Below are 24,031 nucleotides of genomic sequence, written 5' to 3' on the forward strand. Positions count from 1 at the left end.
TACCCCATTAAACCCCTTACTTCCCCTTAAATCTATCCATCTGTAAAGTCTCCTTACTACAGCTTTTTGTGATATAACCCTAAAATAAAACCGCTATATGTAATATAGTAAAACACACACACACACACACCCCTCCCCCCTCAGCCCCCTTTTGTAAAAGTTTCATACCAGGGAAATGAGTAGTGATATGGCTATCTGTTTGCAGTTGTACCATTTAAAAGGAGTGCCTTTGCTCGCTCACGAAGATACGAAGATCTCTACTGCAAGTGGGAGACACTTCTTCATTTCTGTACACTTTAGTTTGGCCACCAAATGACAACTTAAGAATCGAGTACCATAGCCCATTTATAGAGCTTAATGGGTCCAAGTGCAAAAGCTCCTTGCTTGACTGGATCCTCAGTAAGAAAAATAAATAACCCACCCAATCATCAGCATAACTTGACAAAAACATGATCCAAAATCGACTTAAACAACTGAGCATCTGATAAATTAACATTTTGAACAAGCTATATCCTGACCTGTCTTGTGCTCCCAAGTTTGGCTTCTTAAGAATTGATTGTTGATATTTTGTGCTATTTCCTTTATTTCCTTTATTGCCAGGTGAGTCTTCTCCCCACTGAATGATTTCCATATTTACTCCATGTGAAACTTACAGTAATTTTTCACCTGATGTACAGATGACAGATGGCTCTCGGTCTTGTTTGCTTTGTTTGAAAACTATAAAGATTTTTATTATTTCATTTCAACAGCTACAGTTGAATGTTACAATCCACGAATGAACGAATGGAGCTATGTTGCTAAAATGAATGAGCCACATTATGGTCATGCTGGAACGGTTTTTGGAGGATTGATGTATATTTCAGGTAAATTTGGTTTATATTCTTAACCCAATATGTTTGCGTTTACCAACTTGTGAAATGGGCAATGCAGTGTAGTTTAAAAAATGGTGACTCTCTTCATTTTGTAACCGAGAAAATACAGTGCTACATTCAATCCTCAACATAAACTTTAAATATTTGTGGCCATTGCTTCTCCTCTGCTCACCAGTGGCACATCGGCTCTGTACATTGTACCAGACTTGCAAAGTTCCATTTCGTTATAGCAGTACTTTCCTCTGTTCAAGTCGTAGTAATGCCAGACCTGACCATAGGCTTCTCATTCCTCACCCAAAAATCTGTCTCCTTGCTTTATGCTAAAAGCATCTGTTTTCCTGGTTGCCATTAGCCCAAGTTGCAGACAGAAAAAGTTGGAAAACCAAATGACCATATATTTACCTTTATAGATCGAGCACTATCTGTGGAGGCAGTAATGGGCTAGCAGTTTGACTTTGACTTTGACTGCGAGGTCAAACTGCTAGCCATATGTTGCCTCCGCAGATAGTGTTGTTTCTCTGTTGCCCCTCAAACCTGCCACTGTTCCAGTGGCTCCCCTCAACTTAAAATGAGCTGCATAGCCCGTGAAGAGGATCTGCAGTGCAATTACTGTTATCTTACACTTTCTAGATTTCACTAATATCTGGTTCTGACATTTCCATGTCTTGTCATATTCCCACCAGCCAACTTAAACTAATTTTCCAGAAACCAGTGAAAAGGAAGCATGGTGGTGATCTACATCATCAAGGAGCTACTGGGCCAGAGTACAACTACCCTGGAAATAATGTCCTTAAGTGTATTGCTATCCCCACCCACGCTCTCATGTGTAAGGTGGTTTATTATCCCGTAAATGTTAGCTGCTTTCTTCATCTACAATATACTTGACCAGTCGCTGCTCGCAGTGCTAAAAAAGGGGTAGGGATGGTACGATGCGGATGGGAGGGAGGGGCAACAGTGGGGTACATTTAGTAAATAAAATAAATTAAAAACGTACCTGATCCGCCAACCCACGCCGTGCTGCTCTCCTCTCCATTGTCGCTGCAGGCACAGGCTCCCAGCTTGCCCTGCGGCCGAGTGCCCTGCTAGGGTGCTCCCAAGCAGACTGGGAGTCTGTGCAGGCTCTCTTCAGCCCGGCAACTGTGTTGCTGGGCTGGAGAGAGCCTTCTGTGCATTTGTGTTTCGCCGTCCCAAGACAGCCGGCCAAACACACATGTGCTCTGAGTGGGGAGTGCTGTGTACTTCCCCTCAGTACCAGTCACCCCCATGGCCCTGCCCCTTTCATAATCATAACAAAAGGATAATTAACATAGTTTGTTATCCTTTCGTTCGGAAAGGTTTGCATTTTCTTCTGCTGGCAGGGGAGCACACTCCTCTGCCCTGAGGAGCCGCCCCTGTACTTGACCCCGGCAAAACATCTCATGGAACTAACCAGAGGTGCTAGTCTGGCTCCCAAAACCATGGCTTTGACGCTTCATAGTCCCATGGAAAAATAGCCTAAAGGTTAGTATTTCTACTGTCCTCCAAAAGACGTGGCTGCTGTCTACTTCTCATGCCACTTTTCAGACATGACATGAACACAGTTAACATGCTTGCTCCTTCACCTCAAAGCGTAGAATAACAGTACTCACCCAAAAAGATAAAATGCTGGCAGTCTTTGTGGGCAAATCAGAGCCACATTTCCACAGAGAGGACACCTGTTTATTCAATCTCCGGGCTGTTGACCTTCTTGCTGTCAGCAAGAGTTAATGCATCATTTCCACTCTCTTACTTTCACATTTTTCAAAATTGTCTGACAGAGACTTAATCTCACTGTTGATTGATCAGAAAAATTGAATCCACATGACCTTTTTAATGGAAGTAGCACTTCCTTCCAGTAGGATTCTAGCCTGAATTATTCCACCCTAATGTGTTTTGGTGATCTCACTCCCCACAATTCCGCCTACATTTATCTGGTGTTGACAAACACAATTTGTCCTTAGATAACACTTGTTGTTATTTTATACTCTGACTCCCTTGTGTTGGAGAGCATGCTTTGTTATGACACCCAAATCAATTGCTCTTCCTATTCCTTCCCCGGAATGGATCTTCCTATTCCTTCCCCGGAATGGCTCACCCTTGGGTCATCTTCCACCTAATAATGTTTTTTAATTCTGGTTCTCTTATGAATGATTAATCGATGCAATGAAATGTATGGCCTTAAACTGCATGTTGACTAGTGCCTCCTTTTTGTTCCCTCTTGACACAGTGATTGATACCTAAATCTCTCACCATGGTCCTTCTGGGCAAGTTCTGTAAGGCTCCCTTACAGTTTTATAAGTGAGCTCCTTGTTAAAATGGTTTGTCGTAATTAGGAGTTATCTTTTGGCGTTGAGCTGTCTGGTGTGCCCTCGGTGAATGCTGCCTTTGTCATCTTCCTGCATGTTCTCTGGGTAATGTTACCATTGCTGTTCCAGCACCAAACATACATAATAAACATTAGAGTAGCAATATCACAACCCCAATACTACATTGGCCTGTGTATGGGCTTCAGGCAAGCAATGAGTAAAACTAAAGGGCCTGGATTTGGAGCACAAGGACCATATCTTCCAAGTTAGTCACTTGTTCTGCTGTCTACCGCTTATTAAACATTCTAACTTAAAATTCTGTGCTTCACCAACAAAGCACCTAAATGGCTTTGCTCCTGCCTCGCAAGAGTAATTTTTCCCCACTAGCTGACCAGGTCTTGAATCTATGTCAAAGAGGCTGATGTCTCCCTGAAAATGAGGTTAACTGATTTAAAGTAAGAAACCTTTACACCGAAGATTCTCAGAAACCCCTTCTGCTTATTGCCCGCATGGAACTTCCACACATTAAGTTCCACAAATCATTAAAAACGTACGGGGCGAAGGCCCGCGACCACCGGGAGCTCAGAATGACCAGAGTGGAAACCCCACCGCGGCCCTGAGCAAAATCACGCCAAAACAAGAGGTTCCGGGGAGGGGCGGAAGTGCCCCCCCCCCCCCCCCCCAGGCAACAACCTCCCCCCCCCCCCCTCCTTCCGGCCCCATCGTAGGGGCAACGTTGGGCGGAAGCGGAAAGGAGTGGGGGCAACAAAGGAGCAAGCGGCCAATAAGGGGGGACCGCATCTTTTAAACCCGACTGGGGAGGGGGGCACCCCAGGGGTAGCGCCAGGGATGCTTTAAAGGGGGCTGCCCGGCACCTTGGACAGCACAGGTGACCGGGCAGCCAAGAGGAGGAAGACAGGAGGACCGACGACGCGAGGACCGACGAAACCCACATCAGAAGACCACCTGAGGGGACCGCTCACCGGAGCGACGCAACCCTCCAACCCTTGGCCATCGGAAACAAGCCGCGACCGAAGAATCACCGCGAGGGGACCGCTCATCGGAGCGACGCGACCCTCCAGCGTACAGGTCAGACGTATCCCGGGCCTCCTTGGCAACCAGTCAACAAAGGGACCCATCGGCAGCCCTCTCCCTCCCCCCCCTTGGCCCGAAAGCAACCGAAGGACTCACCTGCCCGGGCCGCTAGGGAGAAAAGACGCGGCCCGGCCTTTAAATCCCGGCGAGCTCCGGATGCCCGGGCTCGAACCGGGAGCCAAGAAAGGGAAGAAGGAAGCACCCAAGACAGAGCCCTCCCGCCCCAGGACCAGCACCTCACCTGTTCCGGGCCGCGAGGAACAACAGACGCAGCCCGGTTTTCGGCGGGGCAGACGACAACGCCTGCAGCAGACGCTCCGCTCCCCCAGGGAGCAGGGAGCGTGCAGACGCACACGCAGGCGGGAGCCACACAAAAATTAGACTCTCCCGCTCCGGGACCCGACTCACCTGCTCCATCCCGGTCTCCAGACAGGACGCCCCCGTGCCGGGGAAAGCAAAAACTCACCTTCTCCGGGCCACGAGGAAGCAAAACACGGCCCGGTCTACAATCCGCCCGCATCCATACACGGCAATAGCCGAACGTACCAAACGAGCGCCCCACCCACAAAAGGCGGGGCCACAGGGAACTCTGCACAGATAGTCTACGTGCTACAGGGACCAGGGAAAAAGAAACAGGCACACAACTGCGCCGGCCTCAAAAAACCACTGAAACAAAACGCAGGGCCAGCACGAAAAACCCCAACTGCAAGAACTAAGCCCAGGTTTAAAAAAAAAAAAAAAGAGAAACTTGTGCGTGGACCCAGCCAACATCCCAGCTGGTTACAGAATCAGAGCAAACCAGCCAAGTTCACACCAAGAGAAGTACAGCCAGGGACAGCCGGCAAGGCGACGCGACCTTGCTGTATACTCGCCCACGGTCATAACCGGGGACAGCCCGTCGGGCGGCGCGACCCGTGTGTAGACCAAGGGAGTTCAGAGTCAGCCCAGCGGGGCAGAAAGCAACCCCGAACACGTGCCGTGGGACAAGGCATCATGGAGATCGCAGAGGCCAACGGGGAGCTCGATTTAGAGGAGATCATCAAGGCAGCAAGAGAGGCGGCGACAATGCGCAGCAAAGACTGGATCCTGAAACAAATAAAAGGAGCAGGGTCAGACAAGAAGAAAACGCGAGAGGTGCACGGGTACAGCAGTACAACCGACACAACAGGAAGTGACGTAACACCCCCTGAAACAAAGAAGCGACAGAGAAATACAAGCAGAAGAGCGAAAAAAGGGACAGGGGAGAGTCCGGCGAGGCCGCGGAAGCTGCAACCCCGGTGCCAAGCAAGAAAGCGAAGACATCAAACGGTGAGCAAATTAGCATAATTGTACAAGAATGTCTGAAATCCATGGCACCACTATTATTTGTAAAACCGGGGGGGGGGCAAGAAGAAAAAGTGCCTAGGGACCCAGAAGTAAGGGAAGGCTCACCCCCCAGAAGGTCAAAAGGGAAAAACTCACTGACAGCTAGGGCAGACACAACACCTGAGAGAAGCCTATGACCAGACAGTGGGGGGGAGGAGCCGGCCCCCCCAGGATCCCCAGCCCGGCCTACACAAGCATGGGGCTTAGGGCCGAATAAAACGGCGCGCAGGCGGCGCCACCCAACAGCAGACGTGCAGGCTCCTGCGTCTTACAAAAGAGGGACCCTGGGGAGACCCTGCATGGTGGCAAGGGCACCCGGGCTAGCAAGTCTTATCCCTCTAGCAGTAAAGGAGAGGATATGGCGCAGGGAATTCATAGATATTTTCACACTGCTAGAGATTCAGGTAGAAGGTTTAGACTTAACCACAGTAGACAAGAAAGAAGAGGAAAGGAGAGAGCCCAACCGAGTTAGGAAGGAAAGGAATTTTGACAACTGGCTTGATGCTTTTAGGATCATGGCCTGTATAATAGTGGAGAAATTTCCACATTGCGCAAAGGATCTGTGGCTCTACGAATCAAAACTCCACGAGGCACAGAGGCAATTCTCCGGGGAAGCCTGGCTAGACTATGACAAAGGCTTCAGGTTAAAAATGCAAGCTCACTCAGACATGGATTGGGACGAGGAAGATGTAGCCGGGTACATGCATAAAATGATGGTAGCAAGGAAAGCCAGGAACTGGGCCCACAAAGGCGAGCAGCCCTTTCGCGGGAGCTTCCAGAAAAGCAGGCATGAAAAGGGTAAGCCCTACCAAAAGAGACAGCCATACACCCAATGGAAGGGGCCCCAAACAGGGAGGACGGCGGCCGCAATATGCTACAAATTCGAAAAAGACGAGTGCACGTGGGGAGCAGCATGCAAATTCAGACATGTATGCTCGACATGTGGGGGGGGGGGGGTCACCCCGCATCGGAATTTAAGTGAGGGGGAGGTGGCAGCCTCAAGCGGGGAAAAAGACAAAAAGAAATGAACGCACCAACCACATAGGCTGGCTGGGGGGGGAAGGTGGAATTAGCAGTATCCCCCATTAACACTGCTTGCCAATGAGTACAATAACCAACAAGACGCAAAATTAATATGTTAAGGGTTTGAGCGAGGCTTTAAGATACCATCCACGCTTGCATCACATAACAGGAAACCAAAGAACCTACTCTCAGCAAGTGAGTACCCAGAAGTTGTAAAAGAAAAAATTAAAAAAAGAGATAGAGTTAGGGAGAGTAGAGGGCCCGCTTCCCACCCCCACCCCACGCAAACTGATAATATCCCCCCTAGGAGTGGTCCCCAAAAAAGAGGCCGGCAAATTCAGACTCATCCACCACCTGTCCTACCCAGAAGGTGTGTCAGTGAACGATGGCATAGACCCGGTACACTGCGCGGTAGGATACGCATCAGTAGACAATGCAGTGGATTTAATGCGCGCTAAAGGGCGGGGCGCGCTAATGGCAAAAGCAGACATCGAAGCAGCCTTTAGGCTACTCCCGGTACACCCCGAGAGTTACCACCTGCTAGGGTTCAATTTTGAGGGCAAAACTTACTTTGACAAAGCGCTGCCAATGGGTTGCTCCATATCATGTGCATACTTTGAGAAATTCAGCACCTTCTTAGAATGGGCACTACACAAGCAACACCCAAGGGGCGGCAAACTGCACTACCTGGACGATTTCCTATTCATAGGCCAGCCTATCGGGTCTGAATGCCAGGAGCTACTAGATGCATTTCAATCCCTAGCCGCCTCACTGGGCGTGCTGCTGGCGGAAGATAAAACCACAGGCCCAACCACAAAACTCGTTTTCCTGGGAATTGAATTAGATTCAAATGCAGGCACATCCAGCAATGCCGCTAGACAAAGTCAAAGACCTGCAAACTAACATCAAGGGGTTGCTGGGGAAGCAGAAGGCCACCCTGGGAGAACTACAGGAACTTATAGGCAAGCTGAATTTCGCTGCTAGAGTGATCCCCGCAGGCAGAGTATTTTCCAGGCGGCTCTCACAGCTGACCAGGAGGCTGGAGAAGAAGCACCACCATGTAAGATTGACATCAGGGGCTAAACGGGACCTGCAGACATGGCAGTCATTTTTAGCAGACTTCAATGGGACCCTTATATGGAGAGAAGGCTGGGTGCCCGCCAGGCAAATCGAACTATACACAGATACAGCAGGCAGCATAGGTTTCGGGGCAACATTGAAAAACAAGTGGTGCGCCATGAAATGGCCAGAGTCATGGACAACACGGGGCCTGAACAGGAACATCACACTATTGGAGTTTTTCCCCATTGCGGTGTCCCTAGCAATCTGGAAGGAGCAACTGAGAAACATGAAGCTCACACTATGGTCAGACAACCAAGCGGTAGTACACGCTATCAACAGAGGGACTGCACAGTGCGCAGCAATTTTAAGGCTATTGAGATATATGGTGTTTAGGCAGCTGGACGGCAATTTAGAATTAAGAGCCAGACATGTGCAGGGTACCGCGAACTCTAAAGCAGATGCCCTCTCTCGTTTCCAGATGGGGAAATTCAGGATCTTGGCCCCAGAAGCAGAGAAGGAGATGACCCCATTTCCACACAGGCTGTGGGGACTGGTAGAGGGGACTTAACAGCTTTAATAGCCCACACCCTGGCACCAAAAACAGCCAGGTGCTACGCGGCGTACGCAAACGGAGTGCTAACAGTGACAGGCGTAAAGTCCTGGCTCGACCACGAAGAATCACAAAAAGCAGTAGAGCGCTTCATACAATGGGCATTTTTGCAAAAGAAAACCAAATCATGGGCTCAAGCCCACCTAACAGCGGTAGCACACTTCAGTAAGCTGGCAACTGGCAGGGACCCCACAAGCTCCCATTACATAAAAGCAGCTATGAAAGGGTGGCGCAGACTGGAAGGGCCAACGGTAGACAAAAGGCACCCAATAGATTTCAGTACACTGAAGCAGCTGGTGGGAACACTCGGGGTCATATGCCGCAGCAAGTTTGAGCATACCCTCTTCAAGACAGCTTTCACACTGGCATTCTTCGGGGCGTTCAGGATAAGCGAGCTAGTGGCCCCGGCAAAAACAGGTCACGAGAATGCAGGAATTCGGAGAAACGAGGTGCATATAGGCCAAAGACAGATGCTAATCATACTAAGAAAGTTCAAAACAGACCAACTGGGAAAAGGGGCAAAAATAGAGGTGAAATGCATAGACGATCGCGAAGTATGTCCAGTCTGCAACACACAGGAGCTATTACAGCTCAGTCCTGAAACGCAAGGAGCACTCCTAACACACGAGAATGGGGAGTGCCTGAGCCTATTCCAATTCAAATCAATACTCAGGAGGGCATTGGCCAGGGTGGGGCTACACACCAGTAATTTTGGCACCCACTCCTTCAGGATAGGGGCAGCCACCACAGCAGCACGCCACGGCATGTCAGAACCAGGCATCAAGGCAATCGGTAGATGGCGCTCCAATGCCTACAAAGAATACATTAGGGAGCAACAAGGAGGGAACCGCCCCTAAAAACCCCAACAGTCACCCCCCAATGTTCCCTTCCACCCACAGGTAAACTTAGAACGGCATGGGTGGTCGGTCACTCTTTCATCCACAGAACAAAAGCTTGGTGGGAATCATAAGCCCTCACAATCGGGCAACGCCCACGTTGGACAAACATAAAATGGTTCGGTTTCCCAGGCATGAGGTGGGAGCACTTCATGGACAGAATCAACAAGCTCCAGGCCTTCCAGCACCCCGCCCCGACGTCCTGGTAATCCACCTGGGGGGGAACGAACTGGCACAACTGGGGAGGAAAGTCCTGATGGAAACCATGAGGTTAAGTCTCACATCAGCGGCTAGACGCATGGGCGGGACCACATTTATTTGGTCGGAAATCATTCCCAGGCAACGATGGAGGGGGGCCGTATTGTCTGGCGCACTGGACAGATCACGGAAGAAACTAAACGTCGCAGCCAAGAAATTTTGCATCCAAAACGGCTGGGAGAGCATCAGACATGGGCTAATCAATCTGCAAAGACCAGAATACTTTGCATCAGACGGGATACACCTATCCAGGCAGGGGACGGATGTTTTTTGGGACAACCTGTGGGCCGCATTACGGCTCGCCGGTTGCAGCTAACTCAGACAAAGGGGGAGCCGACCTTGAGCGGTAACCCAAAGAGCGGCGTGGCGGAAAGAAAGGATAAAAGAACTACAAAGACCACACCCAGCGCAGCGGGGTGGCAAGGCTACTTACCTTGGGATGCCTCACGGCAGGGTAAGGCAGTCAGGGGAGGTACTCGGAAACACGGCACTCGCAGCCCGGGTCCAATGGAGGGCGGCACACAAGGACCAAAACAAGGTAGCGAGCTAAGCCTAAACGAAAATAAGAGTACCCTCCTATCTAAAAATGAATAACGGACAACGCGGGAGATTGATTGAAAGCAAAGAGCAAGCGGCATGTAATAAGATAATTATCGTCTAATGAGAAAGTTGTTAAATGAAAGCAATTATGACTCAAATGTATCAAAGATACAAAAAATGTATTGCCCTTAACAACAACACGTATGATTGATTTATGTTGTGTATCTTTGCGGTAATGGGCCGTCTGGAGGGGTTTGGGGCGAAGGCCCGCGACCACCGGGAGCTCAGAATGGCCGGAGCGGAAACCCCACCGCGGGCCTGAGCAAGAAAATCGCGCCAAAATAGGGCGCGCAAAACAAGAGGTTCCGGGGGGGACAGAAGTGCCCCCCCCCAGTCAACAAACACCCCCCCACCCCCTACCGGCCCTGTCGTAGGGGCAACGTTGGGCAGAAGCGGAAAGGAGTGGGGGCGACAAAGGAGCAAGCGGCCAATAAGGGGGGACCGCATCTTTTAAACCCGACTGGGGAGGGGGGCACCCCGGGGGTAGCGCCAGGGACGCTTAAAAGGGGGCTGCCCGGCACCTTGGACAACACAGGTGACCAGGCAGCCAAGAGGAGGAAGACACCCACCCACCCATACCAACCGAACAACTGGCACCGAGAGCGTCGCAGGCTGGGTTGTCGGATGAATAACAGCTAGTAGGAAGGCGGAAAGAAAGGATAAAAGAACTACAAAGGCCACACACAGCGCAGCGGGGTGGCAAGGCTACTTACCTTGGGATGCCTCACGGCAGGGTAAGGCAGTCAGGGGAGGTACTCGGAAACACAGCACTCGCAGCCCAGGTCCACTGGAGAGCGGGACACAAGGACCAAAACAAGGTAGCGAGCTAAGCCTAAACGAAAATACGAGTACCCTTCTATCTAAAAATGAATAATGGACAACGCGGGAGATTGAGTGCAAGCAAAGAGCAAGCGGCATGTAATAAGATAATTATCGTCTAATGAGAAAGTTGTTAAAGGAAAGCAATTATGACACAAATGTATCAAAGATATAACAATTTTATTGCCCTTAACAACAACACGTATGATTGATTTATGGCCCTCATAAAAGAAGGGCAGACATGCTGTAAATAATCCCTTAATAAACTGCGGCCAAATATGTTTCCAACAAACTACGGACTGTTGTGTATCTTTGCGGTAATGGGCCGTCTGGAGGGGTTTCTGTTCTGCTGTGTCTGCGGACTATTACGCTGCTGGACGTCATAGTTTCTTCCTTTTGTCTGCTGTACAATTTTCTTTATTCTTTCCCCAGAAAGTCCCTGCTGTCACCTTCAGGCAGTTTGGTCACTGTACAAAAGCCCAGTGTTAATAAACGACGATACAGATAGATGCAGTAGTTACTGACCAGATAGCACAGCAGCCTAAGCATTCTGTACAATATAAATGTTGCTTTTGGAAGATCAAAGAGCATAAGTGGGTGCAATCAAAGTATTAGAGTTCCAGTGAACTGAGTCCTGTAGTAACGTGTTGTCCGAGAAAGTCCTCTTCCGGTTCTTTAATAGGTAAACTAATTCAAAAGTAGTGACTGGAAGCAAAATTTTAGGCCAAAATAAATGGATTTCATCCTCAAGCCAAACACATGTTCTAAAAATTATGGACTTTGTTGATATGCGGAAAGTAATTTTAAAAGAAGAGGACTGAAAGGTATCATAAATTCCAAACAGAAATGTGTAACCAAAAGCCATTTGTATCCCTTCAATCGGTTAAAAAGCCAACAAAAGCACTCGAGCCTAGAAGTGTGTTTAGCAATTCTTAATGGCAACGACCACAGGGTAGAGTTAATGCATGGGTCCACGGCTCTGTCATGAGATGTTACTTCTCTGTTGTCCTGACCTTTAACTATCCATATTATCAATGATGTCTTACAGGTAACTATACTAGTTTTCAAATTGTCATACAGCCTCGTGTTTTGGGGATTCCCTGACTTTTAATGCTGCAATATTTGTTTCAGAGGCATATCGTTCATACATTTCAAATAACATTAGTATCCTCGGCCGTTGTTTTTCCTGATACAGTCCTATGTCTCGCCAACCCTTGACACCATCTTCGTCTCACTGAATTAACCCTTTAACAGATCTTCGTGATCATCAACCATGAGAATGGCTGCATTACTTAGTGAAATATGGCACAAATCTTTATTATTTACTATTGTCCTTTACTGCCATTCCTCTTCATATAGTTAATTACAAATTAGAGTAATAACTTTGTTATATTCCCAATGTAGATTCTCTTTTGCCATATAAGCTCTCTAGCCTTAATTTTAATTTAAACATTTGCTTAATATAGAATAGATCTATAAAAAGAATGCCTTAGTAATAGGCGTAAGAGACATGTAAGTATGCATGTGTCCATTACAAGTATGTTCACCTAATAACAGTTAACATTGATTAGGATTCGTCAGCAGCCTGTAAGATGGTTCCTTGCCTTTAAAGCCACATAATTCTCTACTCAGTTACGCAAATTGCAGACCTTAGATTTTACAGAAATCTTATGCAAAGATAGAGGGGCTTCTTTGGGAAGCCACCATGTACTGAATCTAGCATATTTTAGTCTGCTTTTCTCCTGGCTAAATTATTTTGAAGCCATACAAAATACTACTCTGACATTAAGGAACTTCCAAGTATGGTTTAATGTATAGCTTTTTTATCACCAAATTTTCACTATTGTTAAAACGCCAATTTGTAGATTATGCTACTGAGAAACATCTTTCTACCTATCCAGGTACCTCCCTGCATAATGTTTAGGTGGCCAGTACTGTTAGCAAGATGTGACTATTGCAACACGTGATCGATACAGGACAAGGATGAGATCACAAAGCTACAGGACCTACATAAACTAAGCAGCCAGTCTGCTTTAAACTGAATGGATTAGAACACATGTCTACCAGTTAAAGCATTTGATAGACTTGAATGGATTCTTCCAGCACATAAGATAGAATTCAGGATTCTCTGTACATCTTCATAGCTCAGGCGGTGTATGGCCCAAATGTTTGTGGGGTTTATTTCCTGTGGCCCGAGCCACCTGGGACCAGAGATCAAGTGAGGCACAATGGACTTTTAAGCCAGATTGTGTTGCAAGAAACATGAAGGGAGATTGCCCTGAATACTGGGTGTCCAAACTCTGGAAAGCATCCCAGGATTATTACCTATGTGACAGTGTTTGAAGAAAACAAATAATGTTTTTCTATTACAATTGACTTTCATCCCTCAATGATACTGCCTGGTCTAGCCTCCCCCCTCAAGGTAAGTGATCCAAAGAGTACTACATCTACAGAACAAGTCTGTATAGGAATAACCACCATGTGAACCCAGTAGCATTATAGGCTTTTAGACCTGGCAGCCTTAGGTTGGTCTTCTCACAGTCTTTTTGCCTATTTGCCTCACATTTTTGCTGTGTCTTTTTGTCGGCCTTGGGACTTTGAGCACTTTGCCACAGCTGACCAATGTTAAGTGCATGTGCTTCTCCCCTAAACATGGTAACATTGGTGTATCCACAGTTGGCATATTTAATTTACTTGTATGTCCTTAACAAAGTGGTATGTAGTATACCCAGGGCTTGTAAATTAATTGTAACTAGTGGGCCTGCAGCACTGATTGTGCCATTCACTTAAGTAGCCCTTTAAACAATTCTCAGACCTGCAACTGCAGAGGCTGTGTGTGTAGCTTCACTGCCACTTCGATTTGGCATTTAAAACCTCTTGCAAGCCTTAAACTCCTTTTGTGTTACATGTGTCGCCCCGAAGGTCAGCCCTAGGTAGCCCACAGAGCATGGTGCTATGTAAGTAAAAGGCAGGACATGTACTTTTAAGTTTTACATATCCTGATAGTGAAAACCTCCCAATGTCATTTTTCACTTATATAAGGTCTACTCCTCTCATAGGCCAGCATTGGGAATTCCTTAATATACATTTAAGTTGTTATTCCTGATCAGAAAGCAGTAGCTCTGTCATGTTTCATTTCTTTGGAATGATAATAATAAATCCTCTTTACTGAAAAAGTCGGATAAAGCATTACTATTTTAGAAATGCCACTTTTAGAAAAAGCAACACAAAAGGATGATGGACGGAGTGTTGAATCTTTTCAAACACTCACCTCCAGTCACAGATCTGTGGTTAATCCATTGTTCTTTTGCTCACCATGCCACCCCAGTTTTGAGCAAGCCATATACAAATCAGTCTTGACCCTGTTCCCGATAGGAACAGTCCAGCCCGAACTGCCAGGCCAGGTCCTCCCTGGACCGGAAACAGGCATCCTAGTTTCAGTGTATCACCCTTCATCAGCCAGGCTAGCTTAAATCCATTGGCACAGTGAGCAAGGGACCCATGTCTGGGCATACCCTTCCCACTTAGGGCAACTTTAGCAGCACAAAGGATGATGGACTGAGTGTTTTAACTTTTCAAACACTCGCCCCAGTCACAGATCTGGGTTTAATCTATCCTTTATGTGTTACTTTTAGAAAGAGGGCATTTCTCTGCTCTTACTGCTCTGTGTGCCTGGCAGCCTGTCTACATTACACATCTGAGGTAGGTGACACCTACACTTAGTGCATTCCCTCTAGCCACAAACACAGGAAGGTTAGGTGCGTCTGAGCACTCATTTGCATGCTGATAGGCCTTCATGGGCAGGAAGGGTGGAGGGTAGCCGACACTTATACATGAATAAGGAGGTGCCTCTCCCCACACAAAGGACTGATTGCCCCCTACTGGTAGTCTGTAGCCAAGGCTAGGAAGAAAGGATCTCTGTGCACTTCAAAGAACCTTCTTTGAAGTCTTCCCACTTCAAAGGCACCTTTAGGTATAAGTACTGGGCGCTGACCCAACCAATTCAGAACACTACTGGACTTGAAAAGAACTCTGCTGGAGTAAAGACTGTTAGGCTGTGAGGACTGCCACTATAGCTGGACTGACTGTTCTGAGGAACTGCTTCTCTACTTTGCTATGCTGCCTGTTGATCTTTGTCCTGCTGAGTACTACGACGGGGCCCATCTCACTAGAACCCAGAGTGACTCTAAGGGCTGCAATTTGAGGAACATCAAAGACTGTCTACAACTCCTCTGGTGTTGCTGGACCCTGCCGTCTGTGAGTCCTACCTTTGCCTGAGTTGCCCCTTCCAGTCCTGAGCCACAGAACTGGGTTCTGCAGCTGCTTTCTGGAAAAACCGAAGCATCATCACCATTGCGCTGGTTTGAACCAATGCATTGCTGTAGGAAAGTACCATCTTGCCTGGCATGTTACCCCCATATTTCACTGTATATATGTTGTTTTAGTTGTATGTGTCACTGGGACCCTGCCAGCCAGGGCCCCAGTGCTCATAAGTGTGCCCTGTATGTGTTACCTGTGTTATGACTAACTGTCTCACTGAGGCTCTGCTAATCAGAACCTCAGTGGTTATGCGCTCTCATTTCTTTCCAAATTGTCACTAACAGGCTAGTGACCAATTTTACCAATTTACATTGGCATACTGGAACACCCTTATAATTCCCTAGTATATGGTACTGAGGTACCCAGGGTATTGGGGTTCCAGGAGATCCCTATGGGCTGCAGCATTTCTTTTGCCACCCATAGGGAGCTCTGAAAATTCTTACACAGGCCTGCCACTGCAGCCTGAGTAAAATAATGTCCACGTTATTTCACAGCCATTTTACACTGCACTTAAGTAACTTATAAGCCACCTATATGTCTAACCTTTACCTGGTAAAGGTTGGGTGCTAAGTTACTTAGTGTGTGGGCACCCTGGCACTAGCCAAGGTACCCCCACATTGTTCAGGGCTAATTCCCCGGACTTTGTGAGTGCGGGGACACCATTACACGCGTGCACTACATATAGGTCACTACCTATTTGTAGCTTCACAATGGTAACTCCGAATATGGAAGATCATGGAATTGCCCCACCAATGCCATCCTGGTATTGGGGAGACAATCCCATGATTCCCCGGGTCTCTAGCACAGACCCGGGTACTGCCAAACTGCCTTTCCCGGGGTTTCACTGCAGCTGCTGCTGCTGCCAACCCCTCAGACAGGCTTCTGCCCTCCTGGGGTCCAGCCAGGCTTGGCCCAGGAAGGCAGAACAAAGGACTTCCTCAGAGAGAGGGTGTTACACCCTCTCCCTTTGGAATAAGGTGTCAGGGCTGGGGAGGAGTAGCCTCCCCCAGCCTCTGGAAATGCTTTGATGGGCACAGATGGTGCCCATCTCTGCATAAGCCAGTCTACACCGGTTCAGGGATCCCCCAGCCCTGCTCTGGCGTGAAACTGGACAAAGGAAAGGGGAATGACCACTCCCCTGACCTGCACCTCCCCTGGGAGGTGCCCAGAGCTCCTCCAGTGTGCTCCAGACCTCTGCCATCTTGAAAACAGAGGTGCTGCTGGCACACTGGACTGCTCTGAGTGGCCAGGGCCAGCAGGTGACGTCAGAGACTCCTTCTGATAGGCTCCTTCAGGTGTTGCTAGCCTATCCTCTCTCCTAAGTAGCCAAACCTCCTTTTCTGGCTATTTTGGGTCTCTGCTTTGGGGAATTCCTTAGATAACGAATGCAAGAGCTCATCAGAGTTCCTCTGCATCTCTCTCTTCACCTTCTGCCAAGGAATCGACTGCTGACCGCGCTGGAAGCCTGCAAAACTGCAACAAAGTAGCAACGACGACTACTGCGACACTGTAACGCTGATCCAGCCGCCTTCTCTACTGTTTTCCTGGTGGTGCATGCTGTGGGGGTAGTCTGCCTCCTCTCTGCACTAGAAGCACTCCTGTGGGTCGACGGAATCTTCCCCCTGCAACCGCAGGCACCAAAGAACTGCATCACCGGTCCTCTGGGTCTCCTCTCAGCACGACGAGCGAGGTCCCTTGAACTCAGCAACTCTGTCCAAGTGATTCCCACAGTCCAGTGACTCTTCAGTCAAAGCTTGGTGGAGGTAAGTCCTTGCCTCCCCACGCCAGACTGCATTGCTGAGAACCGCGTGTTTTGCAGCTACTCCGGCTCCTGTGCACTCACCAAGGATTTCCTTCGTGCACAGCCAAGCCTGGGTCCCCAGCACTCTAACCTGCATTGCACGACCTCCTGAGTTGTCCTCTCGTGGGACTCTCTTGTGCAACTTCGGGTGAGCACCGATTCACTCCACTTCGTAGTGCCTGTTCCGGCACTTCTGCGGGTGCTGCTTGCTTCTGAGTGGGCTCCTTCTCTTGCTGGGTGCCCCCTCTGTCTCCTCACGCAGTTGGCGACATCCTGGTTCCTCCTGGGCCACAGCAGCATCCAAAAACCCTAACCGCGACCCTTGCAGCTAGCAAGGCTTGTTTGCGGTCTTTCTGCGGGAAAACACTTCTGCACGACTCTTCACGACGTGGGACATCCATCCTCCCAAAGGGGAAGTTTCTAGCCCTTGTCGTTTGTGCAGAATCCTCAGCGTCTACCATCCGGTGGCAGCTTCTTTGCATCCACAGCTGGCATTTCCTGGGCATCTGCCCACTCCCGACTTGATCGTGACTTTTGGACTTGGTCCCCTTGTTCCACAGGTACCCTCGTCTGGAAATCCATTGTTGTTGTATTGCTGGTGTTGGTCTTTCCTGCAGAATTCCCCTATCACGACTTCTGTGCTCTTTGGGGAACTTAGGTGCACTTTGCACCCGCTTTTCAGGGTCTTGGGGTGGGCTATTTTTCTAACCCTCACTCTTTCCTTACAGTCCCAGCGACCCTCTACAAGGTCACATAGGTTTGGGGTCCATTCGTGGTTCGCATTCCACTTCTAGAGTATATGGTTTGTGTTGCCCCTATCCCTATGTGCCCCCATTGCATTCTATTGTGACTATACATTGTTTGCACTGTTTTCTATTGCTATTACTGCATATTTTGGTATTGTGTACATATATCTTGTGTATATTTGCTATCCTCATACTGAGGGTACTCACTGAGATACTTTGGCATATTGTCATAAAAATAAAGTAACTTTATTTTTAGTATATCTGTGTATTGTGTTTTCTTATGATATTGTGCATATGACACTAGTGGTACTGTAGGAGCTTCACTCGTCTCCTAGTTCAGCCTAACCTGCTCTGCTAAGCTACCTTTTCTATCAGCCTAAGCTGCTAGACACCCCTCTACACTAATAAGGGATACCTGGGCCTGGTGCAAGGTGTAAGTACCCCTTGGTACTCACTACAAGCCAGTCCAGCCTCCTACAATTGTCCCTTCGATGCAGTAGCTGTTTGACAGCATATCCACAGCCTGTGCTGCTCAACAATGGCACATCGCATTCATAGCAATGGGGTTCAACACTGGTGCAGGACCTGACTGCAAGGCACACCGATGACACTTCAACCTAACTGCGCCAGTCTGCCTTCACATTTGCTCTTCGACACTTGCTCCAACCAAGGTACTTTCCAGCACACCCGCTTGGGTTCTGTAGCCAGCCTACTCTTCATTGCGGTCAGCTTGAATTTTGGATTTTTGCCAGACCATCATGACCTCAAGTAACCGTTTTACCACTGGTGACTTCTAAGCACTATTTTTAGTTTAATCTTTAAAAATTCATTTCTAAACTTGTGTGGAGTATTTTTTTGGTGTTTTCATTGTGTTTTTGTGTGTGTTGCACAAATACTTTACACATTGCCTTTGTAGATAAGCCTGTCTGCTCTATGCCAGAGGTTAAGCACAGGTTATCTCTGTGTATGTCTAGCTAACCCTGACTAGAAGTGGTGGTCCCTGTTTGTACACAAGGTGTGTGCTTTAACAACCAGAAACCCCAGTTCTAACATAGTCGCTTTCACCTTCTACTGTGAAAGGGGAAAGGCCCACGCTAGAACTTTTTGACTATCTCTAATAAGACGAAGAAAGGGGTTCCAGCATAGGCACGTTTTCTAGAAAGCATTAAAATAAATTAATGGGGTTACCATCTTTATTGTATGACTGCGGGATTTTTTGTTATTCAGCTTCCTATGCTATGCGATTCAGGCGTACACAGTAACCAGTCGGTTAACTGCTCTCAAATCAGGAAGAAATAATTCTGTGATAATGGTCATTTTAAACTCGACCTTCAAATTAGTCCAAATGATTAAGCTTTCTCCTGCATGTTCCCGCCACAACATTCAAGTGCATTTCAAGGTGCCCTTAAAACTCCTAATGGACTTTTGCCATGTCTGGTATGCTTTAATGAAGGCGTGAGTTTACCTCCATTGAGACAATAAAATGTTGGGGATTTAGCATAATTTAGACATTTCCTCTGAGGTTTTGAAGCCACAAGTGTGGGCACCTAGTTCTTTATAATCTGTAAAAGCTTCTACAATTTAAATTGTTTGTAAGATGACATCTTAATATTTTAGTGGGCTCCTGATGAATAGAACACAGGTTTATCGTTTATGGAATATGTGCAGGTTCGTTGGTGTTAACGTTTACACATTTACATTACAGGTGGAATCACTCATGATACTTTCCAAAAGGAATTGATGTGCTTTGACCCAGACACAGACAAGTGGACTCAGAAGGCTCCCATGACAACGGTCCGAGGGCTGCACTGCATGTGTACTGTTGGGGATAAGCTGTATGTCATCGGCGGGAATCATTTTAGAGGAACAAGTGATTATGATGATGTACTAAGCTGTGAATTTTATTCACCATCTATCGACCAGTGGACTCCAATAGCTGCCATGTTACGTGGACAAAGTGACGTTGGTGTGGCTGTTTTTGAAAATAAGATCTATGTCGTTGGAGGATATTCTTGGAACAACCGTTGTATGGTGGAAATTGTTCAGAAATATGATCCGGAGAAAGATGAATGGCACAAAGTATTTGACCTCCCAGAATCACTTGGTGGCATTCGAGCGTGCACTCTTACAGTTTTTCCACCAGAGGACAACACAGGGTCCCCGTCTAGAGAATCGCCTCTTTCAGCACCCTAGACATCTTTTCACTTAAGATGCTTTAATGATATTTTTGCACTGCATCATGGACTCGGTTTTCATCGGCACTGTTTGTTAGGCCTGGCCTACGATAATTGGTACAATTAACGTAAATGACACCCTAAGAATGAAATGGCTACTTTCGCAATTTAACCTAAAATATTTGTGAATTGAGTCAAACTAAAAATAGGTTCAGCAGAGCCAAATATTTAGCAGCTTAAGGAGGGTTGTCTTTTTGAAATGTTTAAATTAGGTACGCTTTAAGACTGTGTTGGTGCACGTACCTTAGCCCAATAATTCCAACCATAGATGGAATGTAGCAGATCTGTGACGTTGTTAATGACACTTTTGGGGCACTTCTGCTTCGAAGTCTTCTTTTTCATGGTCCCTTGGAGAAGGCCAACAATAAAATGAGACCGCATAACGCATCAAGGAGAATAAGCTACCTCCCTTTTCCTCGCAGTACTTCTGACATATCACTTAATGTCCTAATCCTGTGCAATTGTAAATCAAAAGTAGATGTTTGGGCGACAAAGGAAATAGAAAATGCCTAAAAAGATCAATTAATGGAATACCCTTTTACAAAGCGTCAGTTTTGGTTCCACACATTCTTCCTTTATTTTGCTTTCTTTTTGTTTTACCTGCTTCACCTAAATACATCAGATTGGGCTTACACCTTGAATTGGAGGAAATATTTTTAGTTTTCTTTTTTTCTGCTATTGTGGAAGCACAAATTCGCAGACAATTAAGTGTATACGGATGATGACCTTTTCTGCAGCTACAGTAATTCAATTAGCTAAGGGCTAAAAGATTTTAAAAATATAATTTCTAAACTGACCAAATTGTTAGAGGATTGAATTTATTATCCCTGTCCCTTTGAAATAACTTCCATACCATGTACAGTCTCAGTTGAATAAGGTTATTTAGCACAACCTGCAGCTTCAGCAGGAGAGCTGCTTTTGCTCAGTGAACTTGAACTACTGTTTTTTCCTTCTTTCTTTTGTTCAATAAAACTTTTAACTGCAATTATTCAGTCGTAAGATACTTCATTAATGCACATTTTATATTCTCCTGCATCGCCGTTGCCTAGATACATGTTTCCAGTATCCAAATGGGAAGCTGCCTTTCCTAAAAACCAGAGCATAAATGAGCCAGAATTGGTTATCTGACCTACATTCGAGATACGTGTTTTTGTCATCCTATTCCAAGGCGATGTTCAGGAATATACATTTAGCTTGGCTTGGCAGCTAACTGGAGTGCTGCCCTATAAAAAAAAGCCTCTGCTAATATTCAAAAGTGTTATTACTGTTTTTATTACATTTTCAAAAAGGAATGAAATGCTGAGAACCTATTAAAATGCCTCTTCAGTAATTAACGGTATTGTCTCTTTGTTCTGAAGAAAAGTTTTACCTTTTAAACACTCTTTTGTGCCAAGCTTCAGGGCTTAAGTGGGTCTTTATTGGAGAGTATTGTGTTTGTCAAACCGCAAACTACTTACTATGCAAATGTGTTGCTCTGACTCAATGTTTAGAATTAAAAAAAATCCTAGCTATGGTAACAAAGTTTCAGTTCTATTAAGGACACGGAGGTGGGGATTAGGCTTTATCTTTCCTCACTTTTATTAACCAGCAGTTATTGCACAAGAACATGAGTAACTATTAAGAAACTACATTCAGACAGTTCCACCAATCCATGAGAGGTGCGCCCTTCGAGATCCTGTGTAATAGTCCTTTCCCCCTCCCTCTTCCTATGACCGTTAGCTGTAGTGGATCTTCTTACTCCTATTTCGAGATAGTCGAACAAAAACATATTTTTTTTTTATAAATAGCGGAGCTCCTTAACTGGAGAATCAAAAAAGTACAGAATTGAACATACCATAGAAGGCAACGGTTTATGAAAGAATTAACAATCAATACCATCACTACAGTAAAAACATTACAAACATGACCATAACCAGCTCTTATGTCGAGTGGGAAGACTTGCGGTCTCCTGGGTGGGGCTAATCCTCGCCTCCATGTCCATAATGGAATTGAAACTTTGTTACGATAGCTAGGAAATTTTACATTCAATGTCAGGACTGGAGGCATGAATTAGGCTAGTTTAAAGCTTCCCCACTACCAATGAAGCCATATTCTGGACTGGTTTAAAATAAAATGTCTTAAATGTGGAGTCCAAAGACCAGTCTGCCTCATTGAGGATGTCCTCCAGCCACGCACCTAAAGAGAAAGTCTTGGAGGCCATAGCCCCTCTTACAGAGTGTGCCCCAAAGACCAAAGTGTCTACACCAGCTTCCTGCATTGCCCATTTAACCCATCTAGCAATCGTGGGAGACAAGAGAGTTTTATGAGGCTTTGTAAGGGCAATGAGCAGTTGCCGTTCTCCATGAGTACGAAGTTTGTCCTTTCATATTTTCATATGCCTTTATCCCTTTGACCACACATAATTTTGGGGCATCTGGAAACCTCAGATTAGAAACTGCTCTGGAGTTAGACTTTGTCAGTCTGTAGATATGGAAAGTCACCTCTTCTGGGGTGAATACTCTACCTGTTAAGTCTAAGGCCCTGACATCCGAGACCCTGTGACAGGAATTAAGACATAGCAAGGTAGCTAATTTTGCAGACATCTGTTTTCTGCATAAGTATTTATTTGAGTGCCAAGACTGAAATAGATGCAGAATCTTATTGACATCCCAGAGACATGAATACTGGGGTTGAAGAGGGAAAGATAGTCTGATATCCTTCAGAAGCTTACACACCAGGTGGTGTTCCCCGACTGGGTGGCCATCAGCTGGGAGGTGGCCTGCCGATATGGCGGACTGAAATGCATTAACCAATCTATTGTCCCAGCCCTCAGAAGCCAAGGATGCAAGGAAATTCAAGATATTTAAATTTCTGCCGCCACGGGATCCATTTGCCGCTGGTTACACTAACCCAGCCATTGAGCCCAGGCGGAGCGATATTGTCTATTTGTTCCACCTGACCAGGCCTTGCCAAGCAGCGATGCAGCCTAATGAAAATGCCTGTGACTTTCCATCATTCCCGGTAATCCTCCAGGCCATGAGGTGAAGAGAGCCTGTTAAGACTAGGGGGTGAGGAGTCCCTGAGGGATCTAGTTGGGGATCTGGGAGAAGGGGTAGACGGATTGAAACATCCCAAGAAAGTTCCATTCGAAAGTGGAAACCAGACTTGGATCTCCAAATCGTAATACCAATTACCAGGTCTTCCCGTTGCCTCCGAAGCTGGGTGAAAGCCCTCATGATCATGGAGCTTCCATAGATTGACGTTGTGCCAGTGACGCGAGTGCCAATTGGCTACTTGATTGGATCTCTCCGACAGGTGCTGCTCCGATACCAAAATCTGGTTGGCAAGGCAGTAGGTCCAAAAGGTGCTTGCCGAGTCAGATAGGGACTTTGAGCGTGATGCCCCTGCGATGATTGATCTAGCAGACTGCTGCCAAGTTCTCCATCTTCAGAAGGACACAGCATTGTGAACTGTCCTTGGTCCAGCACTTTTACTGTGAAGGACCCCGCCATCAACACCAGGCAATCGATAATGAGCAATCTCTCTTCGGAAGACTTTTCCTCCTGTGGTGAACTCCCCCAAGCATGCCCTCCAGCCCGCTGTACTGATGTCAGATTTGATCACCAAATCTGGCTGGGACCTAAAGATGGCATGACCACTCCAAGTCTCCATGTGGTCAATTCACCATTGCAGCTCATCTGGCCTCCTCAGAGAGGGGAACGGTCTTGGGAATAGGTGAGGCCCCTTTGTAGATTAAATGTTTTGAGGCCCTTAGGAGAACAGTAGTGCAAGGGTCCTGTAAAGATGGCCTGTATAGATGAAGAGAGAAAGCATACCATATAGGCTAGAAGGCACAGGAGATGGTTTCCCTAACCAGAACCCATCTGAGTTTGTGGCAAATCTTAGAGAGTTTCCGAGATGAAAGATTCAAGGTGGCCTTGACTGAGTCGACCACGAAACTTAGAAATTGCAGAGACTGGGAGGGACTCAGGGAAGACTTTTCCTAATCGATGACAAACCTGAGACA

At 46.9% G+C, this 24,031-nt stretch overlaps 1 protein-coding gene across 4 annotated transcripts in view; it reads left to right on the plus strand.

Moving 5' to 3' along the window:
* Positions 1 to 21,010, plus strand: part of KLHL13 (kelch like family member 13) — a 368,477-nt gene extending 347,467 nt beyond the window's left edge. For all 4 annotated transcript variants that reach the window (XM_069212540.1, XM_069212539.1, XM_069212538.1 and 1 more), the window contains 2 exons: positions 750 to 863; positions 19,497 to 21,010. In XM_069212540.1, the coding sequence (XP_069068641.1) occupies positions 750 to 863; positions 19,497 to 19,984 (602 nt within the window). In that variant the 3' untranslated portion in view covers positions 19,985 to 21,010. The remainder of the gene's footprint in view (positions 1 to 749; positions 864 to 19,496) is intronic.
* The last annotated feature ends 3,021 nt before the right edge of the window (positions 21,011 to 24,031 follow it).

Source organism: Pleurodeles waltl, chromosome 2_1, assembly GCF_031143425.1.
Source record: "Pleurodeles waltl isolate 20211129_DDA chromosome 2_1, aPleWal1.hap1.20221129, whole genome shotgun sequence".
NCBI lineage: Eukaryota > Metazoa > Chordata > Amphibia > Caudata > Salamandridae > Pleurodeles > Pleurodeles waltl.